The 16137-nt window shown below is 37.8% G+C and overlaps 1 protein-coding gene across 1 annotated transcript in view; it reads right to left on the bottom strand.

Moving 5' to 3' along the window:
• ATL1 (atlastin GTPase 1) overlaps positions 1–15874 on the bottom strand; it is a 40255-nt gene extending 24381 nt beyond the window's left edge. Inside the window, exons 1-6 of the mRNA XM_087421488.1 lie at positions 15812–15874; positions 14585–14860; positions 12976–13110; positions 12417–12521; positions 10476–10526; positions 8363–8419 (exon numbers count right to left, since the gene is read on the bottom strand). Of these exons, the coding sequence (XP_087277614.1) occupies positions 8363–8419; positions 10476–10526; positions 12417–12521; positions 12976–13110; positions 14585–14860; positions 15812–15874 (687 nt within the window). The remainder of the gene's footprint in view (positions 1–8362; positions 8420–10475; positions 10527–12416; positions 12522–12975; positions 13111–14584; positions 14861–15811) is intronic.
• Positions 15875–16137: the final 263 nt, after the last annotated feature.

The following is a 16137-nucleotide window of genomic DNA, read 5'->3' on the forward strand; positions in this document are numbered from 1 at the left end:
TCTGTAAATGAAAGAGTTCATTTAAAGTGAACTTCAAATAATGTCTAACTATCCGAAAAATTCCCACACTTAGTAATAAGGATCCTGACCCAAGGATGTAATCATCTCAGTGCAGAGCAATGTGGGGCCAGGTGTGGCTTATCCAAGTTCAAATGACCAAGGAAGAAAAATTCATAGACCCAAATAGAGACAAGTCTCCTACCACATCTGACAAGATATTTTCACCAGGTTCTTAGAGCAAATTGGCAATTACTACCCACAGTCCTTGTAAAATATGCGTAGGTATTACATACAATCATGTTTAAATTAATGGAAATGTACTAAGTCATTCGCAACCATACCTTTTGAAGTCCTAAGGTAGAGAAACTAAAGAAATTAGTTATTTTTATAGAAAATTATATTGATGAGGTAGCTCCTGCTGGATTATTATACTTAAGATTCAGGAGCAAAACAAGTGAGAAAATAAGTAATGTCATGTAGAGAACGCTTTATTATGTTTTAACATAGATTATACTTCCTGAGTGTGTTAAGTAGTTTAGAACTAGCTCTTATAGGCTTGCAAGGAACAGTTGTTAAAATCTGAGGAATTTTACAAGTCAGTTGACATCATGTTGGTAGCTTGAAATCAGCCATGGTAAAAGTATTCACACAACAGAATTCAGCAAATGCTCCAGATCAGACCCTCCTCCTCCCTCCTCCCCAGCCAGCTGTAAATAGTTACCAGCATACCATTGGCTAAACTTGACTTTTGCTTTTAAACTGAATTCACTTAGCTTTTAGTTCTCTTTTTAAAAACAATGACAGATATTTTGTTTGCTTGATATAAATTGACTTAAGAATCAAATTAACCTGTTAATTCAGCTACTCATTTCATTGGCTACATGTTCTCACTTTTGCTGCCTCAGAAAGACCTTGTTTATTATTTATAATTTCACTCAGTTTCAGAGTTAAGAATTCTTCCATTTTAAATTTGTTAAATTTAGTTTAGAACAAATTATTACTTTTTAAATTTCATTACCCCTCACCTTACTTTCTCAGGCAATGTTTAAAATTTCTCCACAAGTTTATTCAAGTAAATAAAGCTGCTATCTCTCAGACAGAGGAAGAGGATAGAAGTGGTGAACTGCTAAAAAAAGCTTGCTGAATTAATTGAACTTTTTTTTAAGTTAGTTTATTTTGGAATCTGTTCTCTCTATGCTTTTTCTAATTTAAATGTGAATTACTTTGCTCATATCTTAAACGTTCTGAGATTTGAATATACATTTGCATGTTATCTTTTAATTTCATGATGTGTAGTATTTTTTGTTTTGAATTTGGTAGCTTTAATTTTAAACATTATTAAATACCTTTGGAAGCCAATTTGCTACTTACTGAGTTTCTCATTTCAATTTCAGATACTTAGATTTACAAGTCCAAACCTATTTAGGAGTCACTGTTGACTCATTCAGGCAAAACTTTTTCTTTTCTCTGACATTTCATACCAACACGTGATGATCTCAAAGTTTTTTTCTATTGTTTGTTTTCAGTTCACTGGTATTTTTTTACCGAAGGCAGTAACTCACCCACCCTATCGATCTATCTACCTATCTATCCATCTACCTATCGATCTATTGATCTGTGTATGTATCAGAGCACTGGTTGACCTCTTTTGGTTTTACTAGACCTGGCAAAGTGTAAGAAGCAGTGACACCTGCTGGTAAGACTTAAAATTCCTCTCCAGAATTTACAGCGGAGTTCCCTAGTCTATGCCATCGGGTCCTGAGTAACAAGTTCAGAAAAGAGAAAAATCAAAGCAAATAGCCTAATTACCATACAACACTTCAACTATCAACCTGACAAGTAATTAAAAAAAAAAAGACAGAGTCTAGTAGGTATTGCAAACCATACAGAAGATTGTAAACAGGGACTGGTTATTCCACCTTGCCTCCTCTCCCACCACCTTCCCCAGACCTCAGGGAGAAATCATGCTCCTGCACTCACAGCATACCATCATCTCGCCATGCAAAGGCCTCTTTCTTGCTTTACTTTATCATATTTTTCCCAGATCCCCACTCCCATTCCTCAATTGTCTGCTTTCAACCATACCCACTCTAAGGTATATTATTTTGTGTATGTAGAGGGCTTTAAATAATCATAAATAGTATCGTGTTATAGATCTCAAACTTTTTTCCTGCTTAATTCAGCATGAATTTTAACACTCTACTCATGCTCCTCTATTCATGCTCCCTTTGGATGTTGCAAAACATTCCAGAGTATGCTTTTTACCATATTTTCTATACCCCTCTTCCAGTGATGGGCACCTAAGCTGCCTCCAACTTCCTGCCACTACCACTCAGTCAGTGCTACAGTGAAGATGCTGGAACGTTTCCCCAGCTCCACAGAATGGCTGCTCCAATCTGCACTTTCACCAGCAGGGCCTGAGAGCCCCCATCTACCCAAATCCCAGCTCTCACTTGGTATTATCCTCATGTTGTAATTTTTGCCTATCTAATGAGTGTAAAGTGATATCTCATTGTTTTAATTTTTATCTGGTTATCAGTGAGACTTGACATCCCTTCAAAAATGTGTTAGCCATTCAGGTTTCCTGTCTGTGAATCGTCTATATAGTCAGGTGCTGCATAACAATGTTTCGGTCAACGACAGACTGCATATATGACAGTGGTCCCATAAGACTAGTACCATACAGACTAGGTGTGTAGTAGGCTATACCATTTAGGTTTGTGTAAGTACACCCTATGATGTTTGCACAACGAGGAAATTGCCTAATGACACATTTCTCAGAATGTATCCCCGTCGTTAAGTGACACGTGACTGTATATCCTTTGCCTATTTTTTTAATTAAGTTCAGTTTATCATTTTTGAATGGTTTAGTTTTTTTTTATAGACTAGATTTTTAGAGCAGTTTTAGGTTTACAATCAAATTGAGATAAAGGTACAGAGACTTGCCATATACCACCTGCCCCTACACATAGTTCCCCCATTATCAACATCACTCACCAGAATGGTACATTTTTTACCAAGAATGAATCTACAATGACTCATCATAATCACTCAAAGTCCATAGTTCGCCTTAGGATTCACTCTTAGTGTCATACATTCTATGGGTTTGGACCAATGTATAACAACATATATAATGACATATGTCCATCATTATAGTACCATACAGAGTATTTTCACTGCCCTAAAAATCCTCTGTGCTCTGTCTATTCATTTTTCTGCCCCTTGCTGCCCCCATCACCTCCCACAACCACAGATCTTGCACTGGTCCCCAGAGTTTTGCCTTTTCCAGAACGTCATATAGTTGGAATCATACAGTATGTAGTCTCTTCAGATTGGCTTCTTTCACTTAGTGATATGCATTTGAGCTTCCTCCATGTCCTTTCATGACTTGATAGCTCATTTCCTGCTGAATAATATTCCATTGTCTGAATGTACCAGTTTATTTATCCATTCACCTACTGAAGGACATCTTGGTTGCCTCCAAGTCTTGGCAATTATGAATACAGCTGCTATAAACTTCCGTGTGCAGGTTTTTGTGAACATAAGTTCTCAACTCCTTTAGGTAAATACCAAGGAGCTCGATCACTGGATCATATGGTAAGAGTAAGTTTAGTTTTGTAAGAAAGTGTCACACTGTCTTCCAGAGGGGCTGCACGATCTGTATCCCCACCAGCGCCTGAGAGCTCCTGTTGCTCCACATCCTCACTTGTGGCGCCTGTGGTGTTGCCAGTGCTCTGCACCTGTCCATCCCAGTAGGTGTGCAGCGGCTCCTTTGCCGATTGTTGACTGGTGTCCATGTCTCATTTGCAAAACTTCTTTGTATATTCTACATATTAACCCCTTGTTGACTTTTGACATTGTCAATATCTTCTACCAACCAGCTCACTTTGTTTATAGAGTCCTCTGATAAGTAGAAATACTCTATTTTGATGTAGCAAGATGCACCAATTTTTCACTCCATGGTTTATTTTGAGGAGTCTTAGTAAATAAATGTTTCTTGACCCCAGTTCAGAAGGAAATTCTCTAGTATTGTCTTCTATTAACTTTATAGTTTTAACTTTCATACTTAGTTCTTTAATCCAACTGGAGCTTACTTCTAGATGCAGTGTTTAGTAAAAATCTAACTTTTTCTTCAAATAGTGACTTAGTTTTTCCAAACCCCAGCTATTAATCCATCCATTTCCTACTGGTTTATGACACCACCTTTATTGAAGACCAGGTTTCCATGTATACAGGGATATATTTGAACTCTGTTTAGCTCCATTGGGCTTTCTTCTTGTATCTGTAGAACCACGCCACTTTCATTACTTTGGTTTTCTAGTTTGTATTCAGTCCTCCAATTTGGATTTTCTTTAAAAAACTGACAAATCAAAATAGAACTTAATTATTTCATATAAGTTTTAGAAAAATGTTTTAGATTTCTCAAAAAATCCTGTTGTACTTTTAATTGGAATTGCACTGAGTTTATTGATTAATGGGGAGAACTAAATTCTCTACAACATTAAATCATCCCATCTGGAATCATATTTTATCTCTCTGTTTTATACAAATTTTCCTTTATGATCTTTAATAGAGCTTTGAATTTGTCTCCATAAATTTGTCTCTTATATTTTGGTATTTAATTACCAAAGCTTTTTTTTTTGCTATTGTGAATGGTATACTTTTTTAAAAACTTATATTTGCTGGTTGGTAATTGCTGGTTTTGAGACATACTACTGATTTTTTTTTAAGATTTAAAAATTTTATGACATGACACCTGCAAAATAATATATGTAACATATACATACGTTACTAAGCACATTAATAAAATGAACCCCTGTGAATCCACAAACCCACTTAAGTAACTGAACAAACCATAACACTGAAGCTTCCTATGTCCTTCCCTGACGCATCCCCATTTCTCCTCTCCAGTGGTAACCACTGTCCTAAATTTTACCTTCAATATAGTTTATCACATATGTATACGTATTCTTAAAAAATATGCTGTTTAGTTCACTTCAGCTCATTTCTGAACTATAAAAAAATGCCATCGTCCTATACATAGTCTTTCAAAGGCAACTAGCTTTTTCACTCCACATTGTTTCTAAGATTGATCCATCTTGAAGCATGTAGCTCTTATGTAAGTTCTTTCTTTTATTTTCTTTATAGTTCTTCTGTTGTTTTTTCCTCTTAATTTGTCTTACATCACTAATTTTCTGCCTTTCTTCTTTTCTAATATAAACTTTTAGGGCTATATTTTTTTCCTCCAAGTACATTTTCAGTATAGCATTTAATTTTCAACATGCATGATTTTTTAAAAGCATTCACTTCTCAGTATTTTCAAATTTTTATTATATTTTGACTTGACCCATAAATTATTTTTGATATGTGCATCTAAATTTCCAAAATGTGTTTTTTTTTAAAGATTTTATTTATTTATTTATTTTTCCCCTCAAAGCCCCAGTAGATAGTTGTATGTCATAGCTGCACATCCTTCTAGTTGCTGTATGTGGGACGTGGCCTCAGCATGGCCGGAGAAGCAGTGCGTTGGTGCGCGCCTGGGATCCGAACCCCAGGCCGCCAGCAGCAGAGCGCACGTACTTAACCGCTAAGCCGCGGGGCCGGCCCCCAAAATATACTTTTTTAAATGGGCACTTTCTTACTAACTTTTAAGTAAATTATCCAATTCAATCCTTTGAAATTTGTGAAGACCTGCTTTGTGGCTTAGTATGTGGTAAATTTTTGTAAATGCACCCTGTATGCTGAAGAGCAACGTGCATTCTGTTTGTTAGGTATACATGTCCAATAAAGCAAGTGTGTCAGCCCTGTGATCCATATCTTCTCTATCTTTACCAATTTTCTGTTTGTTTGACCTATCAATAGTTAGGAGAGCTATGTTTGAATGAATTTACCCATTTCCTCGTATAGTTTTATCAATTTTTACTTTATATATTTTGGGGCTATTTGACATACAAATTTAGAATTCTTACATCTTCCTAGTAAAGTGAACTTTTTACCGTTAACTTCTCTATTCTAACTAATGGTTACTGACCTGGCCAACTCTCACATTATATAGCTCCCCAAGCTTTCTTTCACTTAGTATGTGCCTGCTGTATCTTTTTCCTCACTTTTGTTTTCAAATGAACACATTCTGATGTTTTCATGTGTTTCTTATAAATAACTTATAGCTGGGGCTTTCATGCTCACAGACACTGATCGCCCCTAACTGGTGATGTCAATCTGTTTACACTTATTCAAGTCGTGGTGCACTCACACATCTGTGGACCTCTCGGCTTTGTGCTTTCTTTTTGTCCCTCTTCTGCTCGCTTCTCTTTTCTTCTTTCTTCTCCTCTTTGGAGTGATCACAGTATTTACTTGTTTTATTTGTTTGTTTTTTCTGATACCATCTTCCCCTCTGCTGCCCTGGATGTAATATACTCGAGTCCTATTACTCTTGTGGTAACCCTTGAACTTTTAACTATCACATAAAAGTTTTTAAAGTCTAGGTAATTTTAACTCCTCCCAAAATGTACCTGCTATTTTGTCTAGTATTTTGGTTCTTAACTCCCATCAATTAGAAATTTTTATTTCATATATAGACAATGTTTGTTTACATTTGCTTACATATTGACTAATTTGTTTACTCTTAACTCATTCTTGTATTATTAAGAACTACCCTTTTTATCTCTAGTAATGCTTTTTTCTTAAAGTTTACTTCATTTGATGTAAGTGTAGCCAAATTAGCTTTCTTCTGATTGTCATTTACATAATAATACCTATCCCCTCACGGCCTCCATCTTCCCTTGGAGCTCAACACTTTTTTACTACCTTGTTAACACTCATTGATTCAGACAAATTTTTAATTTTCTGTTGAGTTTTTGTGATTGTTGTCAGGAAGAAGGTTAATCCAAATTACCTAATCTTCTATTACTGGAAGCATGAGCCATCCATCCCTTATTTCTTTAAGAATATTTGATATGCACGTATGGTCAGTACGGCCGTCTGCCTCTGAGAAGGCTCCCAAGCTCCTGCTTCCTGGAACCCCCTCCTCTGTTTAGTGCCCCCCACGTCATGCCAGGGTTGGGGTACGACCACCGACAGAATCTGGCAGAACTGACGGTGTCTTCTCTTCCAAGATCAGGTTACAAAGACTGCAGCTCCTCTCCTGGTCGCTCTCTGGCAATGGCAGCATTTGCTCTGGGGGAGCCTGTTGCCAGCAGCTCTATGGAAGTGTCCATGTGGGGAGGAACTGAAGCCTCCCACCAGCAGCCACGTGAGTCAGCCTGGGAGCGGACCTTCCCGTCAAGTCTTAGAGAACATCTCCCTGGCAACGTCTTGAGCACAGGTCCACGAGAGACTCAGACTCAGCCCCTCCAGAGCTGTGTGAGAGAATACATCTTATGGTTCTGAGATGACTGGTTGTGCAGCAACAGATCACTAACATAGCACATTTTAAACTCCTTGCCACTTGAGCCATTAATTCTCTCTGTCCTTTATCAGCTGTTCAGTTTCCTTGCGTGCTCACATTCCCTTTGGGTAGGATCCACCTTGGCTGGTGATGTGTGTCTGCAGTGAGGGGCTAAATTCTAAGGCAGCTTGCGCCCCCCGAAAGCCTAGGCTGAAGCCAGTATGCTTCAGGTGGACAGTCTTCAGTGTTTAAACTGTACCTCCTCCAGGCACTGTCTTCAAGGGCTGTTTGACTTTGTTGTAATCTCCTGGTTCTTGGTCTGTAAGAGGGCGGGGCGGGGGGCGGGGTGGAGGGAGCACCGAGGGGCTAGGTAGTCTGCTTATTCCACCCAACCCAAGCTCAGCTACTGCCCTGATGCTACCTGCCCTCTCCAGCAGAGGCTGAGCTGGTCACTGTTCCGATAGCTACTCAGCGCAATGGAGTAGGTAACGGTTTACGCAGGTCACCGTGCAAGAAAGAAACGGGCACTTCCAAAAACCTCGCCTCCCTAACAGCCTGTCTCTGGTGCTCAGCCAGCTTTTGCTGTGGCTTGCAACCACCTTCTGTTGTCCCAGGAGTCTTGTTTGTTTGTTTTTAGCTTTTATGTGTGACAAATTCATCAATTTTCTTTTGGTTTCTGTGACATCTCTAGGGTTGGGTTCAGGGGAGAAAAGCTGGTATTCTTGTAGGAACCAAAATATCTAATTCATCTTTTTATTTTCCCATTTCTTTTTTTTTAATAATTTGTTAAATTTTTATTTCCCCATTTCTATCTCCTCCTTGCATCAAATAGCATTAAATAGGTATTCAAAAGTGCTTCTTGAATGAAATAAAGAAAAAGAGAAAGAAACATGGCCCTCTCAATTAATTAATATACCTGGTTATGATCTTCAGGAGAATCTGATATGAATTTATCATCATTTTACCCCCACTCACCTGAAATGGCTTCAGGAATGTTTCCTCCATTGCCAGTCTGCCATACTCAGTGAAAAGCTGGAAGGAAAATCACACACACGTGCGCACACACACACACACACGCGCACAGAAAACTTCAGTATCTGCAAAGTTTTACTTCTTGGCTTTCTTCCATTCATTTTTTTGTCCTAGCTGAAACACAATACTACGTTATTAACATTACAATAATCATTTTAAGGAACTAAGTATTAGACAAAGCAGAGCTACAGTAATTGGATATTTAACAATTAAGGACATAAAGTACATTTTAAAAATAAAGTTTTCACTTTAAAGCTAACACCTTTTATATCTAGAATGTAGGACAATTTTTTTAAGGGAGGATGAGGGAGAAAGAAACATGTTAAACCATCTTTCAAAGCAGAACTTGCAGAGAGCCATAAACTATGTAGGATACATTTAGAAAAGTTGCTGCCTGAGGAAATTTAATGGCACAGTGGCCTGGATTATTACAAAGCAATGTAGGCATTTGTCTTAAAAAGTGGAGAAACAAATACACTGCCTTCTCTTATTTTTTATTGCTCCCAGTTGAGAGGCACCATATCAGTTTTTGTGTTGCCAGAAATGTAAGGTTTTGGGAACACAGACGTGAGGGGGTGGCTGTGATTGGGCCTTGGTGAGAAGGTTTCCCCCTGTGTACACAGGAAATGTCACTTCATACACAGGACCAACAAGCCACAGTGGCTTCTCAGAGCTGGGGAAGAGTGCTGACACAGAGGAGTCCCCTCCCTGCCCCCTCAGGATAGCGTCCACAGCACTGCACCGCTTCTCCTGCGGGAGCTACAGGAATCTAGGGAGCAAAGGGGAATTACTAGGCATCTGATGAGAGTGATTAAATGAAAGTCTGAAATATCACATCTGAAAGGCAGCTGGTCTGGGCATTAGACATTCGTTAGAATCATCTATTAACATAATTTGAATTCACAGTCTTTTTTGATGAGGGCTGAGGTGTTGTCATTTAGCGAAAATTTTTAAATGATCTCAAAAAAAGATTACTTACTCAATATCAAAATCCAAAATCAGTCCTTTTTTAGAACACCCTAAACTGGCATTGAAGGGTGCCATGTCATTAACTTGGAAAGTAATTGGCTAGTTTGTGACACACGCCTGAAGAAGTAATTGTACTTATTACGCAAAACACCTAACAATCATCTGGCATATTGCCTAGTTGTCATTAATGGTCAGTGTGATGTACTAGAAATATACTTGGGAGTAATGCTGGATGTGGACTCCAAATGATTTCCAACATCACAGATTACCCTGCTCTATCATCCTTTGTTATCTGTTAAATTTACATGTGGTTCTTATTGCCAAGATACAATAATATATTGAAAAGCAAAATTTTCTAGAAAATATGCAGAGGAAAACTATCAGAGAAACAATAGGTTTTGCCATGTAACCAAGAATAACATGAACTGAAAGAAAGCAGGGAGCGTCGCAGAGAAGTGAACTATCTTTGGGAACTATCTGATCTCTTACTTGTTTGAGATTTAAATGCTGAGAGTGGAAGGGAGATGACCAGATCTCCGTTCCCACTCTACCACTAAGTAATCACATGAGCTTAGGGAAATTTTCCTCATCTATAAAATATGAAGGATAAGTTAGGTGTCACTGAGGTCTCTTCCAGATCTAAAACAGAATTCCATAGGCATCATCAGGCAGCCCCTCACAGTTCTCAGGTAGAAAGTGGTCCACAGGAAACAAGTCTGGCATACAACTGATCTCACACTAACAGTCATTAAGCTCCTGACCCTAAGACTTCTACCACACATTTTGGGTCATTTTTAAACCAAAAATTCTTTCTCCACTCTAACTTGCCATATATTTTCACATATACAGGGCCAACAGCACTAACTCTATAGAAACAAAGGAATTTGAAAACTGAATTAGAAAGCACGTAACCATATAAGATTGGAACAAGAAACCTGGAAATAGGACAATCTCCATTTGTTGTTTCTAAATCTTTCTGAATTGTTAAGTTTTCCAAGTAGAAGAAGGCCAAACAAAATCCTGAAGTTCTGCTCTACGTGCAAAAAAATATTACCAGATATACCAAAAAAAGTATAAATATCGTTACCTGGAGGTGCTGGAGATCATCCTCCTGGACATTTTGGGATAAGTTATATACCTTGATGAAGAAATAAGGTCAAAATGAGAAAATAACTTACATCATCTTAAGCACTTACTTTGTCATTCTCTATTTTTCTAAATCTCAGTTATCACAAAATCAAAATCTCTCACATATATTCCTATATAATGATATTTATAAGACCTTGAGAGAGGAGTAGAGAGAGCTTGAGAGACAATAAACAATGTACAATGGTCATAAAATTGTTCCAGAAGTACAACAGGCACCTGCCCTAGAGACAGAACATTAAAATTATTTTATGAACCTAATCTAGCAATTAGTCAATAAAATAATCATTCTTACAAGCACACCAAAACAATAGCTATCTAGATCCGAATAACACATCTATAAAATGTTGTCTTGAAAAATTATGTTGACTTCTTCAGAATTGATTATTTTAGTTCAATCTATAAAGAGTTTCACCCATGGAAGTTAGGTCTAAATATAACTCATTATCATACACATCCTCATACATACGCATCACTGCTTCACGAACAGATCACAGCATTAAGATGATGTTCTCTTTCTTTCTTTTTTTTGAGGGGGATAAATATCAGTAACTTCAAAGAAAAGTTAAGGATGCTTATATGTTTCTGTACTGATACAAACAGTATACTTTGTGTACTTATTTAAATAACAGATCATTTCTCAGATAATAATAAAAAGTAGTCATTACTGAGGACTTAGCAGAATTTTCAGTGAAACCATTCAACATCTTCAGGTAAAATATAAATAGTAAATAATAAATATTAAAAGGTAAAGTCACTCTTGTTTTAATTGGCTTGTGTAAATGGCTTATACAGTTGATTATAAAGAAATTAAATATTAAATCAGTATTTTAAAGGCTCATTCATTTAAAAAGTATATATACACATATATTTTTTGTGTGTGAGGAAGACTATCCCTGAGCTAACATCCGATGCCAATCCTCCTCTTTTTGCTGAGGAAGATTGCCCCTGAGCTAACAGCTGTGCCCATCTTCCTCTACTTTATGTGGGACTCCTGCCACAGCATGGCTTGATGAGCAGTGCATAGGTCCACGCACGGGATCCGAACTTGCGAACCCCGGGCTGCCCCAAGAAGTATATTTTTAAAAGCTACTAAATCATAGGTTATAATCATGACTTTTATTTTAAAGTCCTTTATAAAATTTTAATCAGCCTTCCTTCTAGCCACCCTCTCGTCGCCCTAACCACAAGGATGCCCGGGTTGCTGGTTCACCAGCTCCATTTTCTCCACTCGCTGCAACGTCAGCCTTGACCTCCTCATCCTAGCCGCTCTGCCTTTCCTCCCTTTTCTACCTTTCTTTAATGGTCTGCTTCTTGGCCACTATCTCTTCTTGCTTTTTCCAGTGAATAGAAAATACCTAAAAATTGTCTTAAAATCTTTTATGCTATGTGTTCTATGGTTATGGCAAGACACTCCAAGGACTCTCGGCAAGTTATAACGCCTACAATAACCTCAAAAACAATACTTAAAAAAAGGCAGAGCAACAAAAAAGGAAAGGAAGATAAAAATTTTTATAAGACATTTAATTTCCTAAATGTATTTAAAAGTGTTCTAAAAAGCTATGAACACATAGAAGTGTTTTGTTATTTAGAAATGTTTCTACTGGCTGTGTAAAACAAAATTTTGCATTTATAAATCTTGTTTCATTAAATATAAGTTATAATAGGTGGTCGCAATGTATCTGCATACATTGTAAGATTTAGTACTATTGAGTTTATTGTAGGCTTTAAACCGCAAAAATTATCAATAAGATAACCTCTTCTGACTAAAGTAGGCAAGTGAAAACTGATAAGAAATTAGATTGCAGTATGTAGAAATACATATATTCATAATTTGCAGTTAAAGGAACCTCCATCGAAATGGATTTATTTTATTCCATACCTGTATTGAGCTGATCATTGTGCTAAGGGCAAACACTGTGGCCGAATCTCTCAGAGTTGACTGACTATCAAAGGTTCCCTGAGTATCCATCAAGAGCACTGCAACCTACAGACAAGTAGAGCCCATTACCATCATGTTCCAGAACACACAGGGGATTGGGTCACCACACGGTCAACACCATAAGAACTAAAGCAAACCATTAACAGGGAATACTTAATAGGTAATTCTTTACATGTGCCATGAATGCCATAGAAAATAAAACTATTAATTAGTTACTGAATACAGTAATGAGTAATTTTCACTGGGAATCCAACATAACAGAAACAGCACTGAAACAAAGTATAGATGTTAGCTTCCTGATCTGCTGTTCTGTTGTCCCTACAATTTCACCTACGCTGATTTCCAGAAAGGGGACCAGGGAACATGCAATAGGATGCTACCCACTTCTCTTTCAATCTTCATGTCAAATGAGTTTTCAAAAGAGCATTTTCGAGGATCCCAAAAAACGGTAATGATTGCAAGTGAAAACTCAGTTTTCTTTAAGAAGTTCGCATCATACCTTTTTACCATCAGGTTTATTGATAAGGAAGACTTCACTCCATATTTGGATTCCCGTAGTCTCTCGTTCAGATCCACCTCTCCAAGAAAAACCAGTCAACGGTTCATTGTAATCTCCAATCCAATCAACTGATTCCTATAAATTAAGAAAGTCTATGATATGGAATTGGATATGTGGTACTGTTTTTTCCATTCAATTCCGATTTTTATCCCTCTCCAGCTCCAGTCAAAAGGAAACAACATATGCACACCTATTGTACTGATACAATTACTTTATTCATCCAAAAAACAATTACAGAGGAGCAACCATCTGCCACATTTTATGCCAAGTCCTGGAGATACAAAGATATCATTCCAGATAAGAGGAAGCTCACAGCCTAAGAGGGAGACAGACGTGCTAACAAACCATTATGATGCAATACATGCATCACAAAATGGGAGTGTGTATTAGGCATAAACGGAAGCATAGGAAAAGAAATAACTAACTCTTGGTCAGGTAAGAGTTCATAGGAGAGGTGCTGTTTGGCCTAAGACTTGAAGGATGTTTAGGAATTTTCCAGGTGAGTAAACTTGGGGAGGGCATTCCAGGAACAAAGAAATAAAGGTATGAGAGAGCATATTCTGTCAGGATATACACAATAATAATATACACAAATGCTTTGGTATTGGAGGAGGAGGAAGTGAACAGCAGGAGAGGCACCCAGTGGTAGGTGCAGAGAAACAAAAACAAAACAAATCTGTTATACTTTAATCTGAGCAAATGCTATTTAACACAAGCAACAGGACAAGTGTCATTGAGTGTTTCATTCTAATGTTTATTTCACAGTTAAAACTATGAATATGCCTAAAACTGTATAACCCCAAAGAATGGAAAGTGTACTAATTTTGTTCATCCCATTTTCCCACCTGTGTTAAGTAGCCTACTAATGTTGGTGTGCTAGAAGTAGAGAATGGTAAGAGTTTTGTTTGCTTTCAAAACCTGAAGAATTTTGGTGGTTCTATTCTTGATTTGTTTGAACTGAGGCTAGAGATAGAAGATGTTAGTTAACATTACAAAATTGTTCAAAAATACCCAAACTATAAAAAAATCAATCCAAAATTGATAATTATGGTTTAAATACATAATACAAACACATAATACAAAGTTTCTTCAGGTAGTGTGTCTATTCTGCCTCAGTATCCATATTTGCATCAGAATTGCTATGGGTAGAAGGGTAGGAAAAAATACTGGTATGCTGTCCATTCCCAATCTTCTCCTCCCCAGCTCTAATCTCCTATTGATCCTCCTGCTTTTGGTTTATCCTAGGTCTCTGAAAGTCTCATTTCTGTGGCACACTGTTGTCTCAAATGAGAACTCAGAGAGTACTTTCTGAGATAATGGCCAGATGTACTTGATAGGACTTAGGGCAAAAGTGGCTTCAGACAAAAGTGGCCTATGTAGTTTGGTGCCCAAAGCACCAAAGTTGGAATGGTTACACCACAGCATTTTTTAACTAGCTCATATTTAGGGTGCATAATAATGGAAATGGAAATATTGGACACTACTAGATAAAAACACAAGTAACAGAAGCACAGAAACAAGAAAACTTTTTCAAGCGCCTCTTACATACCTGGTTGTACATGTATCTCAACATGAAGTCCATCAGGAACGACTTTCCTTTTCTAAATGCTCCAGCAACAGATACAGCAACGACCTCCTTGTCCCTGACTGCCTCCGAGAGGAGGATCCGGTTTAGCGCGCTTTCATCTAACTCAAAGGAATGGTCATCTTTGACAACGAGGACTTGGACTGGTCCTGCCTTTTTCACCGGCTCCTCCTCTTCTGAGCTCCATTCATATGTCTTTTCTGAAAACCCACCTATTGAATAAAACAGCAATTTGTTCAGCTAATCACCTCAAAATGCCAAGAAATGCATATGTACCTCTCAACTCTCAAACATCTGAAACAGGAGCACAGTGGAATCAGAAATGCTCACTTTAAAGACATATGTTAATGTCATTCACACATTTCAGAAAGACTTACATCTAGTCTTTCTGATCATGTGACCAAATCAAACAGAACTTTGTTTTAAGAAAGCTCTAAGTAGTGCAGAGATCTCTGTCTGCTGAACAAGAAGGAAAAGCAAAGCAAAGCAAAGGACTCTGCTTTTGGAGCAGAGGAAGAGAACGGCCTTAGTTAACACTTTCTTCAAGCCCTAGAAATAAGTTTAGTTACTCACATGAAGGATCCTTGAAACACTTTCTAAAGCTGAACATATATAGGAGGAAATACCTAGAGGGACTCAAAATCACATACAGTCATGCACTGCATAACGACATTTCAGTCACCGACGACTGCATATACAACGGTGGTCCCATAAGATTAGTACCACAGAGCCTAGGTGTGTAGTAGGCTGTACCACTAGCCTGCGTAAGTACATTCTGTGATGTTCACACAACGATGAAATCACCTAACGACGCATTTCTCAGAACCTAGCCCTGCCGTTAAGTGACACGTGACTATATTCTCGAAATTGAAATAAATCTCTAAAGCACCTAGTTCAGCTCCCTCCAATACATGCATCCCATCTACAAAATCCTAGACTCTTAATTGTCTAAAATTATACCTTGTAGCAATGGAGGTTACAGATGATCAAACTGGGTAGGTCCAGATTACAAAAGACCTTCAAATCCATGGCAAGAGAGGTCTGGACATTAATTCAGTAAAAAAAATAAGAAACTTTTAAAAGTTACTTTGTGTAGAGATCTTACAAAAAAAGCTGCATGACCCTGGGAAATTATTAAACCTCCCAGTTTCTTCACCTGCCAAACGGAAACTACTAATAGTACCTCTTTACTAGGGGTGCTGTAGAAATGAAGGGAGTCACTGCATGTAAAGTGCTGCGAACAGCTTGGCACATTGTGAGCTCATAAAGGTTAGCTAGGTGGTCATCACCGCCATCTACCCTGGGGATCGCAGGCAGAACTGAGTGTTCCCAGAAGAAGTTTCTGACTATTTTCTATAAATTTGTGTGTGTATGAGTGTGCACACATGTGTGTGTTTTCCCAGTTTTCTATTTAACTGTCAGAAATGCTGTGTGTGTGTGTGTGTGTGTGTGTAAGTGTGTGTGAGGAAGATCAGCCCTGAGCTAACATCCTATGCCAATGTTCCTCTTTTTTGCTG

Source organism: Ceratotherium simum, chromosome 3, assembly GCF_057802395.1.
Source record: "Ceratotherium simum simum isolate JZ-2026a chromosome 3, ASM5780239v1, whole genome shotgun sequence".
NCBI classification, from domain to species: Eukaryota; Metazoa; Chordata; class Mammalia; order Perissodactyla; family Rhinocerotidae; genus Ceratotherium; species Ceratotherium simum.